General features: G+C 40.5%; 2 protein-coding genes across 9 annotated transcripts in view; one reads left to right on the forward strand and one right to left on the reverse strand.

The window, feature by feature from the left end:
* Positions 1 to 703: 703 nt before the first annotated feature.
* On the reverse strand, positions 704 to 4,324 carry LOC128917932 (cytochrome c oxidase assembly protein COX11, mitochondrial). The gene is made up of 4 exons (XM_054221670.1): positions 3,961 to 4,324; positions 3,732 to 3,887; positions 2,850 to 2,975; positions 704 to 2,337 (listed from the first exon to the last, which is right to left on the reverse strand). The coding sequence occupies exons 1-4, from the start codon at positions 4,300 to 4,302 to the stop codon at positions 2,155 to 2,157; spliced, it is 807 nt and encodes a 268-aa protein (XP_054077645.1). The 5' UTR covers positions 4,303 to 4,324; the 3' UTR covers positions 704 to 2,154.
* Positions 3,615 to 15,082, forward strand: part of STXBP4 (syntaxin binding protein 4) — a 77,295-nt gene continuing 65,827 nt past the window's right edge. The window contains exons 1-4 of one of the 8 annotated variants that reach the window (XM_054221662.1): positions 3,789 to 3,906; positions 6,459 to 6,581; positions 13,866 to 13,939; positions 14,125 to 14,220. In XM_054221662.1, the coding sequence (XP_054077637.1) occupies positions 6,544 to 6,581; positions 13,866 to 13,939; positions 14,125 to 14,220 (208 nt within the window). In that variant the 5' untranslated portion in view covers positions 3,789 to 3,906; positions 6,459 to 6,543. The other 7 variants (XM_054221661.1, XM_054221660.1, XM_054221665.1 and 4 more) reach the window with 7 other exon arrangements.

A 15,082-nucleotide genomic window follows, 5' to 3' on the forward strand; every position in this document is an offset into this window, starting at 1 on the left:
TGAAGTAGTTCGGGGGGGTTTGTAAGCAGAGATGAAAAGGTAAGCTACTTTATTATTCTTTTTCTTGTATTATTTGCAATGGTCTGGCCAGCAGCCTGAGAAAACTGCTGAAAATAGGATTTGAGGTGGATTGATTTTTCCCTGCAGCTTAGTTGTATTGGTAAAACCCTTGCACACTGAAGTGTAACAAATTAAAATGCGCTATTTCAGTATGGTAATCCATAATGGATGATTGCTAACTGAACTTTTCCGTATTAAAGAAGCAAAATGATCACAGACAGATGAAAGGGAACTGGCTAATTACTGAGGTTAGAGCTTGTTTTATATTTGGAACGTGCTCAGTATCTGTGCAAACTTAGGCCTTCAAAGTCGGGGGGGGGAAACCGTTTTTATGAAACCGGCGCTTGCCAAGGGGATATTCCTTTTCTTCTGAAGAACGTGGCCGCAATAAAACAATGTGTGGACAACTGTCATAATCACTTCAACTTTCAAAAAGACAATGGACTAAAGACAGCCCAGGTAAGAATTTTTTTTTTCCTAGCCTGGATTCAAAGATTTGTCTTGATATTTTTATTAATTTTTTTTCTGAAGCATTACTGGAATTAAAGATCATACATCTGCATGAAGATAGCAGCAAGCTTTATCTCACTTGTGTGGGCTCCACATGTTCTGCTGGGTAAAATGCATTAGAGAGATGAAAGAATTAAAAATTTTAAAACTTTAATACATACACAGTGAAGACCTGATACGAATGTCATCCAGAATCTATTTAAACAACACATAGAAATGGGTACAATAATGCATTTTAAAGGTAGCATCCATTTATTTTCAAAAAAAACACTTTTTAAATTATTGTATGCAAACAGAATTGAGATAAAAATAACTGGAAGTTATTTCTGATATACCTATTACCTTTTTAGAGTCCAAACAAACCAACACTAGTCTGTCTTTGTTAGATCTCATTTGCCGAATGGGGTAGAAAGAACTGGCCTAGCAGATGAGATACTTGGCTGAGATTAATTCCTGTCTGAAAATGAGCAGGTCATTTAAACTCGCTCTGCAACTCCTCCTTTCCAAAGCTATGATAGTTATCCCTACCTCACAGATAATGATGAAAAGTTACATAAATGCAGGCTTACGTGTTCTGGTGGTAAACAGAGAACCCAGGTGTACCGCTGAGCAACTGATGCTGCTGGGCAGGCTTTGTTGGACTTAATCTCTGAATGGGCTTGATTTCCTTTGGGTTTCTGAGGAGACTCCTATGCTAGTAATTTAGCCTGCAATTTAGAGCAGTTGTTTATGGCGCTGCCTTTCCCTTCAAAGCATTTCATACATAAGCCAAGCTTGTCTCTGTGTAGAGATGCGTGGTGTACAGCCCTCTGCCGAGTGAAAGAGCAGTCATTAGCAGTACAGGTATTTTAAATGAATTGAACACAACATGGAAATTTGAAGATGGTATTTCTAAATGGAAACCATACCACAGCTTTGACGTGCTTACATTTAAATTACTGTTCCTCATTCAAATGATAACAGTTTTAGAGCAGTCTGCTCTTACCAAATGAACTACTGATTCAGTAATAATTCGAGAGGGTGCAGTGTATTCTGACTCATCATATCCTCCTGTGCCACGGGAGGGTTACATAGCAATACAGTCTAACTTTGTTTAGTTTTGAGAGTTCATGAGCTGATTACCTGTTTTTACCTTTTTATAAAGTATCTTACATGGAAGTTATTCTTTAGAGACAGCAATGCAATTTAAGGTGCTTAATAAACTGATTTGTTCCTCTATATTCAAATGAAGATCTCAATTTACACTTAGGTTTAAAAATTTGCCTCACAGTATTTAGATAACATGTATCATCTTATAAAAAGATGGCTTGAGAAAACCCCCTCTCTTCCAGGAACAGCATGTTCCCTTCTATTGTCTGATGAAGAAATACTATCCCTAAGAAGAAATATTACAACTACGTTAAGTTTTTGTAAACAAAAAAAAAAAATAGAAATATATCCTTTCAGAACAGTAGCATGGGCCCATGGTGCTTTAATAATATAATGTCATATGGCACAGTACTCCCGCAGTTTTTCCTTCCATTGAAAAATGGTTTCAAAACTGGTGGTCAGGTAGCAGAAGTCCAATTGTCTAGAGATTGCCCATTACTGATATCCAGGAAGTGGTAACTTCTGTCCTTCCTTGGCTTCAAAAAAGGTGTAAGAGAGGGTGATCAAATCAACTTTAGCCATTTTAGGGTCCTCTGCAAATTCTGGATCAATGTAGAAAAAGACCGGCATGTCCACTTCTTCTTGAGGATTTAGCCGCTGTTCTTCAAAGCAAAAACACTGCATGAGGGAGGAAAAAAACCCAAAAGAATGAGACAATAGCTATGGTAAACTTTGTCTCTGACAACATGACAGAAAGCTTCATATTTTAAAATCAACTTGCATTCCTTGTATGTCCCTAAAATCCTGGGAAGGATCAACCATATGAGCAACAAGACAGTAATTCTGTTCTTCTTGTGTTACAGGGGGGAAAAAAAAAAGCTTTTAATTAAGTGTCCAAATGTGTAAATTGTCCAGGCTAGCTCACATTGTTACCGCCTGCCCTCAATGTCACTACTACTAAATACCATATATTTGGGAGCCACTCTTAATTTGACGTGTACTACAGCTTGCTATGAAGACAGACAGGCTAAGAATGAACTGTTGCACCGTCATTTGAAAAAAATCAACGTATTTTCTTCAAATGCTGGCATACAAAGGAATGGTATTCAGGATTAAAATGAGAAAAAGTTAATCTATGGATCACAATGCTCATTCATGTAAAGGAAAATGTAATCTTTGTTCACACTTACTTGTATTTTATTGAAATACTGTCCTGCTTCAAAGGGTATTACGTTGTAGGTAGAGATTCCAATTATTGGTTTGTCAGTAGGATTTTTTGCTTTATAAAAGGCCAGTGCGGTCTCTCCTGGTACCACCTGTATAAAGTAATTGCATGGTGATTTTTAATCCACTGCAGCCTTCCACCCCTCAAGAGGTCTTTAGACTTTAGCTAGAATTAGTTCATTTTCTCTTTTGCTGTTTCAAGCTGGTTACTTCACCACTATTTTGCTGATAGGCAATCCACCCCATTCAAAGCATTAATGTTATGTTACATGTGTGCATTCTGTTTTTCTCTGCAGTTTATCAGCATGCAGAGGTTTTTAATATGCAGATTTATATATGGTGTATGTTTCATTTTTAAGGTGATGATTCTTTCAGTACTGGACTCAGAAACCAATTAAGAAGCATGACTCCTTTTGTGAGTTTTTATTAAGTAATTTTAAAGAGGAAAGTTAGATTAAAATCTTTGTTTTTTAAAATATAGCAACAGTCCTCCAATGATAGGAGTAAAAAAAGAAGGTACTAGGGCTACCCACAGGTACTTACAAATATAGGTTTCATAATGGTCCTTTTTTGGCTGTTTGAGGGGGTGGCAGGGGCCACTTTAACGACAATGCAAGAGACAATAAAAGCTCTGCCTTCCCAGCCAGCACCGACGATTAAGTTCTGCAGTGGCAGTACGGGGGTGGCACCCGGACGAACGGGACACCACACGGGCTCTGTGACTCCCACACCGGGGCCCAGCGCCATCGCGGGGCCGGGGGACAAAAAGGTACGAGGCCAAACCCTGCGTTTTCCCCCTCCCGGCGTCGGCCGTTCCGTGCGGGGGGGGAACGCAGCCGGTCACTCACGTAGATTTCGCTCTGCTGGGGCTTGAAGTTCCACTGGATGCTGGAATGCACGTCCGCGTTGAAGGTGACCCTGATGACGCGGTCCCGCACCGGCTCCATCCTCTCGATCTGCTCCGCGCTGTGGCCCGCGCCCGTCGTTCCGCCCAGCCCCGTCGCCTGGCAGAAAGGGACGGCGGTGAGTGACCGGCGCCGGCCCGCCCGCCTTCCCCCCTCCCTGCCTCCCGGCTACCTGGCAGTACAGGCGGTAGAGCGGCACGGCCGCGTACGACATGCCCACCATGCCCACGGCGGCGGCCGCGATGTAGGCCAGCGCCGACCGGTTCCGGCGCCGCCATTCTTCCTCCTGCCTGCGGGTGAAGGGGTTGGAGCTCCGCAACCCGCGGGTCCCCCGCGGGGCCGCCGCCCGCCCGCCCGCCGCCCAGAGGCCGAACCGAGCCTCACCCCCCGGCCACCCGCCGGCAGGGCCCGGCCGAGGAAGGGCCCGTCCCAGCGCCAGGGCCCAGAGGGGGCCCGGCCCCCCGGAGAGCCGCAGGCCCCCGCAGCGCGCCCAGCCCCGCCCGCACAGCCCCATGCCGCTGCCGGCGCCGGGCGGGGCGGGGCGCGGCTCCTCTCGCGAGAGGCGGCGGCGGGGTGAGCCCGTCCCCGTGAGGCGGGGTGAGTCCGTCCGTGAGAGAGCGGGCGGCGGCGTGTGACTGGCCTCGCCCCGCGCCCCTTTGTCGGCGTGAGGGGGGCGGCCGCCCCGCGCCGCCTTCCCGAGGAGGCGGTGGGGCTCGGGGAGCGGGGCAGGTCGTGCCGCCATCGCGCCGCTGAGGGGAGGGAGCGCTGCCGCTGAGGGGTCGCCCGTCGCTCAGCCCTCGGAGCGGCGCTGAGGCGCGGGGGGTGCCCGCCAGGCCCCGCCCGTGGTCTCTCCCTCCCTCCCTCGGGCGGTAGCGTGCGTATCGAGGTAACTGTCGCAGCCCCCGGCTCTCCTGGGGGCCCCGCCGGGCTGGTCCGAGCGGTGCCGGGGCGGGCTGGCGCTGGGCGGCCGCCGAAAAGTCCGCCAGAAGTGGGTTAAGCGAGCGGAGAGGGGGCGATTATCCCCTCTAAGTACCTCAGCAGGGCTAATGGCGGGGAGGAGTGCTCCGGCGGCAGCGGGACGGGAGTGGACCGCAGGACCTTCCTAGCTGGTTCCTCCGGGGCGCCGAGCGCGCCGGTAAAGCGGCCTTTGTGCCTGCGCTCCTCGTCTTTCAGCGCTCTTCCATAGGCGGCCACCAGTGCGCTGTGCGAGGTGTTTTACAGAGAGGAGGCGGCTCCGTCCCTTTGTCTTCCTGCAGCTCTTCCTGTCCTGTGGACACTGACCGCGATTATTATTTTTTCCAGCGGTGCTTTGTCTCATGTTTCGTTCCCGCTCTTTGTGTACTGATTTAGTTTTGTTTAGGCACAAATATTGGCGCGCTGCAGAGCGACTGGGCATCCTTTGTACAAACAGCAATAGCTTCAGGACAGACAGGGTCAGGCAAACTTCCAAATGCAGTCTTCTTCGCAGGACCGGTCCCAGGCATTGTAACAAACTGCTGTAGCAGTGCTCGGGTGTACTGCGTTAGAGCACTGCTCTGCGGCTGGCTCCAGGAGTGTGAATCACACAGTGACTGGCAGCTCCTGATCCTGCTTCATTTTCCGTTTAGATGTCATGAATTAGAGGATGATAAAGCCCAGAGCAAAGCAATATTGTGATGTTTTCTCTGTATTTAGATGGCATTACTTTTGATCCTGTAGCGAGAGATCTGAAAACTTTTACTGCAGGAAAAATTGTGCTATTCCAGAGCAAATTTAACGTTTTTTTTCCATGCAGACCTGTAGGAATTGGTCAGTGTGTTTTTGTGGAAGCTGACATTGCACCTAGGGAGCCTGCTCCGTTTTAGCCCAGGTTGTAGTGTATCACTGGCCACTAGCACTTGTGGCCACCTTTGCCCGTGCATTGCTCAGAGAGTTCCTTGTGCCCCTCGTACCATGTCTTAGGAGCAATATCTTTTCTGGTTTGTGGCCATATGAGGGTTTACCGGTGCAGCTCACGAAGTCAGGAGGATTTGCTACTGATACAGACAGATATTTTTGCATTACTGCTTTTGCAGTAATTTTTCAAATGATTGTAGCTCAGCCCATTTAGGATTGTATTTCTTGTCAACCTGTTGTATGTGCTAATAAAAACACAACGTGAATGACTGGATTTGTTTCTCCATTAGTGGTACGTAAATTCATTTTGCATGCATTTTGGCCTATGTCTTACATATTCCATGCGAGATTTCCATAGGCATTGAATACTAAACAGTAAGTTAAAAAAATGTGAGAAAACAAGACACACAAAACACTTTTATTATGTTCAAAACAACGTTCCCTCCCCAAGTAACCTCTGCTGGAAAAAAAATAAGATTGTTTTTAGCAGTTATATTACTTTATCCTGCAATTGTAATCTCAGTTACTTAATTTTTTAGAAGATTTTAATCTTAGGGGGTCCTGTCTCATAAATCAAGAGGAAATCAGGATGTCAGATGTTTTGGTACAGTATACAGTGAAGTCTGTGTTGTTAACTGCTTACTGTTTCCAGCAATTAATTGTAGGTGTTTTGTCCTCAAAATTCTCTTTTCCCACTTGATTTCAGCCAGGCAGTAATACATCTGAATTGTTGTCAGTGACTGAAAATAAATATAGCCCTGTAAATTTCAAAAAGGGGTTTCTCCTTTTTTACAGCACTTATTATCTTGGTTACGAGCCAGTTCTTCATGTGTCAGAATTCTTCATTTTGAACTTTTATTATAATAGTGCACCTAAGAAGATGTCCAGTACAGATCCCCTAACAAATCCAGATAAAAAGTAAGTACAATTTCCCATACATAGGAATACAACAATTACTGGATTGTACTATGAAAATTTTTGCAGTTTTATTAGTAGGCGCTTGTTTTGATGGAGTCTTAATAACTTTTGATATTAAAACAGTCTGAAGTAACTTCCTAGAAAAGCTAATACCAGCACCAGTGAATTTACACATAAAGGGAAGAAATAGCTCTTAATCTTTTCATTAAGTTAATCAGCACTTAGTTTTAACTGGTTCTGTAGAGATAAAACCCCACAAAGGAATTCCTTAATGCTTCTGCACCTATGAAAATGTAAGGTATATAGCAAATTATTTCCTTGTACGTATAGGCTAACTATAGTAACATAAGACATGGTATGGGGTTTATGTATTATAATGCATTACTTCTTCAGACTACTATGTCTGTATGCCTTTAATGTTTTGTGCTTTGGAACCATCTTTTATCAGTGCCATGTGATATATAATGATAATTATATTCCTTCTATAAACTGTAATGTTATCCACTTAAAAGTTGGATCAGATTCTAAATGGCAAACTTAAATTCAGTCGTGATGGAAAATCGTAACTCCAGACCCTTCCCAACCTGCTAAGTAACCAGGCCCACGCTGTCATCAAAACCGTAATTAAAACAGGCACAGGCAGCTGTTTCTGGACTATCACGTTTGCTGTCTTGTGCAACAGAATCCAGCAAGTAGTATTCAAAAGTACTGTCAAACAATTTAGCATAGGTCTTGTATTATGCTACTTCATAAATAACTTGATTTTTTTTAAAAAACAAATCTATAAAACATTAAAAAAATTAACTTGCTTTGAACTGGGATCTGAAGAAGCAAATGCTCTGCTTGTCTGATGGAAATCCAGGGTATGTAATACAAAGATAGGTCTTTAAAGCAGCTCTGGTTTGCTAGATTCACGTGGAAGGTACATTGTGTGAGTAGTTACTAGAGCACTGTATTCCAAAGGCAAATTTTCACCTAAGAGATGAACATGAAAGGTGTATATAACTGCAATTCAGCTACATGATGATGGAAGACTATAATTCTATACTAACTACTTAATTCCCCCCCCCCCGGGAGACAGTATCAATGCACAATGCTTCAAGAATGTACTTGTCCTATGTTAATTGGGGTTTACCTAAACTTTAAATAATACCTTTCTTCTCTACACAAGGGATGAGCCTCAAACCATTCATGCTTCTCCACATTACAACATTGCTCAAGCTTTTTTTTTTTTCATGCTTAACGATTGCCATGTAATGACATAGGTTTTGTTTTAATCTTTATGACCTAATCGTCGAAATGTATTTTGAATAATTAGTGGTTTTGGATAATCAGAATTAAGCGTTTGTTCATGCTGTATGATGCATCATTCTCTTGGCTGTAGTCAGTATCATAATGAATTTTTAGGGTTAGCGAACCTGGAAGGCTACAGTTGCATAATTGACTTGTACAGGATTTTTATGAAAGACCTTGTTTTGTTTATAACAAAAAGATCTTGTGAATTTTGCTTCTAAAGATTCTGCAAATCTTTCTGTCATCTGCTAAATTACCCTCTAATCCGTCTCAGTTCTTAAAACATTACAAAACTTCCTTTGGGAGAGGCGAGTCATAACTAAAAATGTTGCCAGAATAGAATAGTTTACTATCTGTTTGAAAAAGAATCTTTGTTTGCTGCCTGAAATAAGGAATGATGTCTCTTGTAAATTTAGTCTTACTGATTGGTATTAGGTTTTATGGGGTTTTAAGTTGTTACAGTATTCCTAGATCTTTCTGGAAGTAAAAAGTAATTTGTGCTGCCCCGAATATGTTCTTGAAAGGCAGAGAACTTACAAAAGAGGCAATAATACCGTTTTTCTATACGAGTCCTTTAGAAATATTAAAAGCAGCACAGCAGCAGAATTTTACGGTAAAGAGTAGTAGAAGCCTTGGGGGTGAGGTCAGGAAGCTGAACAGTGCATAGTTTACTTTGAAGAAGGGATGGAGGAGCAATTGTTTGAACAAGTGATTTATTACTGATAATATCTCTATTAAAAAATAGGTGGGAGCAATAAGAAGCTTAATACTACTTTGTGTCTATTTAAATTGTTGGAAAGTTTGTCTTGCCTGGTTTAATAAAAATCATTCTTTCACTTTTTAATAATGGAAATACACAGCCTTGAGTCATATTTTGAATTGGGGGGTGTGGTGTGTGTATGTGTTTCTATTGCAGAAAACATGACACTGGAAACAAGCCATATTGGTCTGAGTGACTTGTTTTGACAAGTGTTCCTGTTACTGACACCACAAATTGAATTCCACTGGTGTTAAAAACAATGACAATTTTGTGGGAGAAAAGCTATATTTATTTTATCTTCTGTAACCTTGCTTAAAGCAAATCTAATTGATACGATGCTTAAAATATTAATGGCTTTTCTTCCATCGGACTGTAATGCCAGTAACACCAGCAGAGTTAAACTGATTGAGAAAACACTACAAAGGGCCTTATTTTCATCCCTGAATGGGTGTGAGCAATCCAAACGGTGCCAACGGAGCTCTTAACTTTTCAGGAATTGGGAAGGCTGCTTTATGTCCCCACTTCCATCATGGATCGGCTCCTCGGTGTGGGGGGGGTCAGTTTACCCTGCTGCCCCTCCTGTGCGATAGCAGGCTTTAGGGACTGACGTCTACGTACGTGAACACTATATAGCATGTTATCTATAAGCAAAAAGATCCTCTCCCCGGAATGATTATGTGCTAATGAAACCACAGGCACTACAACTTTAAAAAAAAAAAAGGTACCTGAGATAAGCATATGCATTCCGGGCATGGCCAAGCTGCCCTGCTGTGCAGCGCTAGACACCGACAGATGCTGTCTCATCACGGGGTTACTCCCTGCTGTAGGGAGGATTCACCTTTCTACTTAAACAAAGCCATCAGTGAACACAGAATACTTACTTTTCATTTTAAACTGTAATCTTTTTAAGGTCTTTTAGAAAGAGGGGGAGTAATGCGAGTGCATCTTCTGATGCAAGACTGGAAGAAAACAGTAGTAAACCAAACTGGTGTCAGAAGCTCTGAACTTCTGAAAATATGCGTATCTGTGCAAGACCAAGCCTCCTGTCAGAAGAGAGCCCCTACATCTAGGAACAGTGGTATATTTTGTACTTTTTCAACTAGATGATTCGCAGTGTAATGATATAAATTCGCCGTTTTTATTTACTTTCACAAAATACCAGATATGTCAGCTTCCGTTTCTAGAGAAAATATATAACCCAAATTCTGTGTTAACTTTTTGACTGTTGTATCCTGGAAGACCAAAAACCAAGTTAATGCATGGCACGGGTCAATACCATGATTGAGAATGCAAATAGCATAATGGCATTTGTTTCATTAATGCTTTCAGTCTGTCTGCTTTGTTGGCTTTCCCTTTTGTGTGTGGACGTTCATAATCCGGTCTGCTAGGAAGATTGCTTTAGAAAGGTCATGAGTTATTGCTTTTGACCTTGTTTGGAGGGAGCATGTAAATAAATTACTGAAGAACATGAGAAAATAAGTTTATTTTATTTTAATTATTTCATTTGCCTCCAGCTGCTAGATATAAATTGCATAATCACTGTTGTAGTAAATGCAAGTAAATTTTCTCTTCTTTGCTTTTGTCAGTCTTCCAAGTTGCTATAAATTGCCATTTCAAACAGGAAAAGTAAACATTACCTCGGTAGGTGAATTAGTCCATGTGACGCAGAGGGTTTCAGAGAAGATTAAGTAGGCAGAGACACTCGTCTGGAGCTCTGTCTGATGGTGGGTTTTTTTTAGTTAGTAGCAGAAATTGTCCTGCACGTGACCTTTATCCGGCTGAATTAGAAACCTCCCGTGGATTTTGGTTGCTTTGTCATTGTCTTTGCTGCTGTGCTGAAGAATGTCCCTACTCTCACCAGGAGATGAAGACGAACCAGAGCGTTTTGATGGTCTTTCTCTCTTATACTGGTATGCTTAACCATTAGGTTCTGATGGCATTTTTCTAGTCTGTAATTGGGAAAAGTAAGGTAAAGATAATTTAAAAGCTGTAGAGATTTTCAGCTTCTTTCCGTAAGCAGCCAGAGTTTATCAGTTGTTAGATTTTTGTTTGAGTGTCAAGCACTGTCTGTTTTGTGAGGGAAGGGTATTATTCTTCCATTGATAAATCTAGATAAATATTTTGTTTGTGGACGTAAATGACTAACAATTTCTCGGGAATAAGATCAGAAGAATATCTGGAGCCGCATGTTCTGATAAGTCTCTAGAAGATACAAAACGTAAAGGTGTTGAACTTCCTTGTGTATGCTTGTAAAAAGTAATAGAAGTATCGAAGATTTCATCTTAATTGCCTTTACTGGAACACCTACACAAAATTAGACGCGCTTAGTCTATTTGCATTCCAGGACTTCAGTTGAAGTGTCGAGTTTAGTATTTTTTAGTGTAACATAGTGTGATTTTATAGAGGCTTGCTTGTTTATTTCCTCTCTTGCCTCACATCTTTTCTTCTCCGTGTGCTAAAAGCTTGCTTACAAGTATTTTTGTGTGACTTCTGTAAGAATGAGCAGCAACATCTGATTATTTAATTTGCATCTTTTTCTACAACAAACATTGACATTTTTTGTTACTACTGCAAATTGGTTTAGAAGCGTATTTCCTTATTCATGCTGTTGAGCATATTTCTAATGTTTTGGGGGGAAGCATTCTAATATTTCATAAATATTAAATAACTATAATATGAAATAGATGTTGGATGGGTGATAAATCCAAGTCTTTTTATAGTGAAACTGTTGAAGTCCTATTTATTTTATTAGCACTATGACAAGTACTTGACTCGGAGATCCATCTCTCAGTTATATAGGAGAAAAACTACCATCGAAAGTCAGCAAGACGTGATATTCTAAACAAATGCAGGGTATTTGAACATCCTTGTCTTTTTATGTGATAAAGTAATTTTAAACCTCATGTGTTGGAGGGACTTAGTCTTCGGAGCATAAACACAATTGAATGCCTTGTAAAGGTGTCTCTTCAAAGTGTCAGCCCTTTCTAATGGTAGGTGGCAACATCATAGTAATTTCACTGTGTCAGAGATACCCGATTCCTCTCCATTGTGAATTATTAGTTTGTATATTCTCTGTATCCTCTTTATCAGAATATGCTTTATATTAGGATCTCCCTTTTTAAAGTATTGCCTGTAACTCCTATCAGTGTAGGTCCTTTCCTACTAAGGGCTCTGTGTCTAGATTTGATCATATATCATGATCGTTTTATACGGTAGTATATAAATAGGTTCTACCATTTCTGGTGAAATATGAACTTCAGACTTAAAAGTCTGAGATTTGATCTTTTAAGGCTTCATGAAAGTACACTCTGCAAAGCTGAAACAACATTTGTTCTTGCTTTTTTTATTTTAACAAAAATTGCTGTGTGAAAACTGCGGAGAGGATGGCAGAGCAAGAAACAGAACAGTAGTAGCAAAAGGCAAGGCATAAATAAAATAAAATAATTGCTTGTTTTAAAGATCAGTGTTCCTTCTCTCAGTTTTCAAAGATGGATACAAATCAGGACAGACCTGTAAAGAACATGACTAGTATGTTTCTTCCAGCTTCAAAACATTTTAAATTCATGGGATAATCAAAGTGACAGTACCAGGCAGTAATGCAAAGTACTCTGCTGTCATAGCATAGAAGTAGTTTACAAAAAAAGTTTTGTTAGAGAAATAGCAGACTTAAGGATTTCTTCTTCCTTTCAGACTGTGATTAAGTAAAAGCAGTTCGGTAGCAAAGTCATCGCAGTCGCGTCAGCGGCCAAATACACTAACTAGGTTTCATAATTTCTCTTTATCCTATGAAACAGATACTTTGAGGAATATTAAAGTGAAAATTGTACAATGTTTGAAGCATAGGCTTCCTGTTTGTTGCTAAAGATGAACTACTGCGTCTGTTCACATGGCCAGCCTTTCTAAAGCAAAAGCTAATTTTGCAAATGTTTGGGAACTTGAGGTTGTGGAATAAGTTCTTGCTTTTCAGAGCAAGTGCTTATACCTTGATTTAAAAACTCATCCAGTTTTCTTATACAAAACCAAAAGAACTAGAGATGTTCTTTAGAAGCTGGACCTCTTGCCTGCTGCTGGAATTTAGGAACATTTGGACCTTCTGGATTTCTCTCTTCCCTCTGGCATGGCACCTTTTAATGACATGTACTCAGCTTTTGCAGAAATACCCAGTTTCAGGCCTGGAGTCCATGCTGTGTCCTGGATTTGGCTGCATGGGAGGATTTGGGTCACTATGTCCTCCACTTTGATCTTCTTTTCCCCCCTGCTAGAATTCTAGTTCTTCCATTTCACTTTAACATCATGCTCTATAAAATGCAACTCATTGTCTAATATAAAACAATATGTAGGTCAAAGCAGAAAAATCCACGTGGTGGTCCTTTTTCTTTTCCTAGAAGGGATCTGGTGAGTCTTCCCCAAAAATGGTACAGTGGGAGGACAAAGGAGCTATGATACAACTTCGATTTTTTATAATAATTAATGAAAATTAAAATAAAAAATGGTAAAGGATAATTGGATTTATAGGACTTCTTAACACTTAGCATTTTCAGAGCCGTATGTTGGTCATGTTTCTGATGAAGCTGTAAATTTAGGTTTCAAAACTCTTGTATTCTTCCTGAATTCTTTACCATTATCAGCTGCCTCCAAAATACTCACCTGCTTTTAGACAATTTCAAGTGCCATCCTGATATCTTGTCTTGGGGTGGGAGGGTACACAGGGACAGCCCGCAATAGAGTTTGGAAAGAAGCCTTTTTTAAGATAGAACGAAGCCGTTTTTCTCTGATAGAAGGAAAACAATGTTGAGAGAAGAAATGAGAGACTGTAGGGAAAAGATTCTGTTCATAAATAACCACAAAGTTAGATATCCTAGGAAGTATTTTTGTATACTCTGTCTTAGCTGTGGTTTTGTTTTAGTATTCATTACCTAATCTAAGACATTATGATGTGTTTTTCTTGCCTAAATGCTAACCTGGACCAGGTTGTGGGATTTTGTTTCTGTTTAATTCTAATACATTCTTTTACCGTACCATCTTATATTTGTTAGGAGGAGATTGATTTTTCATTGGGGAGAAGGGGTGGCACAGAGGTTATCAAACAATATAAAGTTGTCAGTTGTAGAAAACTGTGTTTGGTTTGTATTAGAGTTAAAAACGTGGTCACTGTACTTTCTTCTATATTAATGTAGCTCTACCTATATTTCTATAAATAGGGATTTAATGACTTTTATTTTATTCTTTAGGACTATTATGGGCCCTCATGGAATCAATCGAGCTGTTCACCGCATTTCTTTTTCTGATTGTCAAAATGGATTAGGTAATGAGATTGCACATTCTGTTGATTTGGAGTAAACCAAATCTAAAAGCCCCTGGTGAGCTTTTCCTGTTCGCACTGTCATCAGTAAAAGTTTAATTTATCTGGCTTTTATGGATTTGACTGTAAATCCGTTTAGCACAGTAGGTGGAATAACCAATTTCTTGCTTGTTTCTTTTGTTCTGCAGGAGTTAAAATTATTGGAGGTTATCGGGCACAAACTGCAGAAGATTATGGGATTTTCATAAAGAGAATTTTACCCGGAGGGGTCGCTGCTGTAGATAGTAAGTAATTTTAAATTTTTTCTTACAAACACGCTGCATATAAAAAGCTGTCAAAAGAAGTCATCTTTATTTTACTTTATGGATAAAGATATTTAAAAAAAATAGCATGGTTTTAGCCGGGATTCATGATGTTTTGGCTTACCTTAAGATAGAGAAATGAAGCTTGGACTCTTCATGGGAAAAGTTTTTAATGCTCCCAGTTCTTGAAACTAAGTTTAAATCTAGATAAGGCTGGTGTGAAAGCCATTGGCAATCTTTCACCACTGCTAAATAACTGTGGAGATGCTGAACTTCTTTTAATTCATAAGGGGTAAGAGTGGTGTTTCCTTTACAGAACCAGTCTTTTTAATGAGTACTGATAATATTTTTTTTAAGAGGTGGTTTAGATATTCGGTGTGGAAAGAATAAATTATAATAGGTAGAGTGCAATAATAAAGTTACAGAATACACTTCTGCCCTAGGTCTGTACATGGGATTTTTTGAGATTCCATCTGGTCTTGTGCAGAATGGTCATTTAATCTAAATCTACTTTAAAAGTGATAGTTCCTGAACTTGGTATTTGCATAAGGTTAAAAATATAATTGGTTCTAAACAATCTTTTAGGTGTCTTTGTTAATGTGTAAAATATTAATGAATTGATATGTGGTAACTTACATGTATGTTAAGAGCAAAATTCAGCTGGAAGTTAATTCCACAATTATGAAATGTAAATTCTAGTCCCACAAATACTTGTGCTATGTGTAAATAATACAAATAGCTAAATAACACTAATTTTCAGTCGCTCTTCTGTGGTTAGTAAAACTAATTGATAGCTATTAACCTTATGACAGTAGTCTAGCTTAATTACAATGAGAACCTAATC

This window comes from Rissa tridactyla, chromosome 15 (assembly GCF_028500815.1).
Source record: "Rissa tridactyla isolate bRisTri1 chromosome 15, bRisTri1.patW.cur.20221130, whole genome shotgun sequence".
Lineage (NCBI taxonomy): Eukaryota > Metazoa > Chordata > Aves > Charadriiformes > Laridae > Rissa > Rissa tridactyla.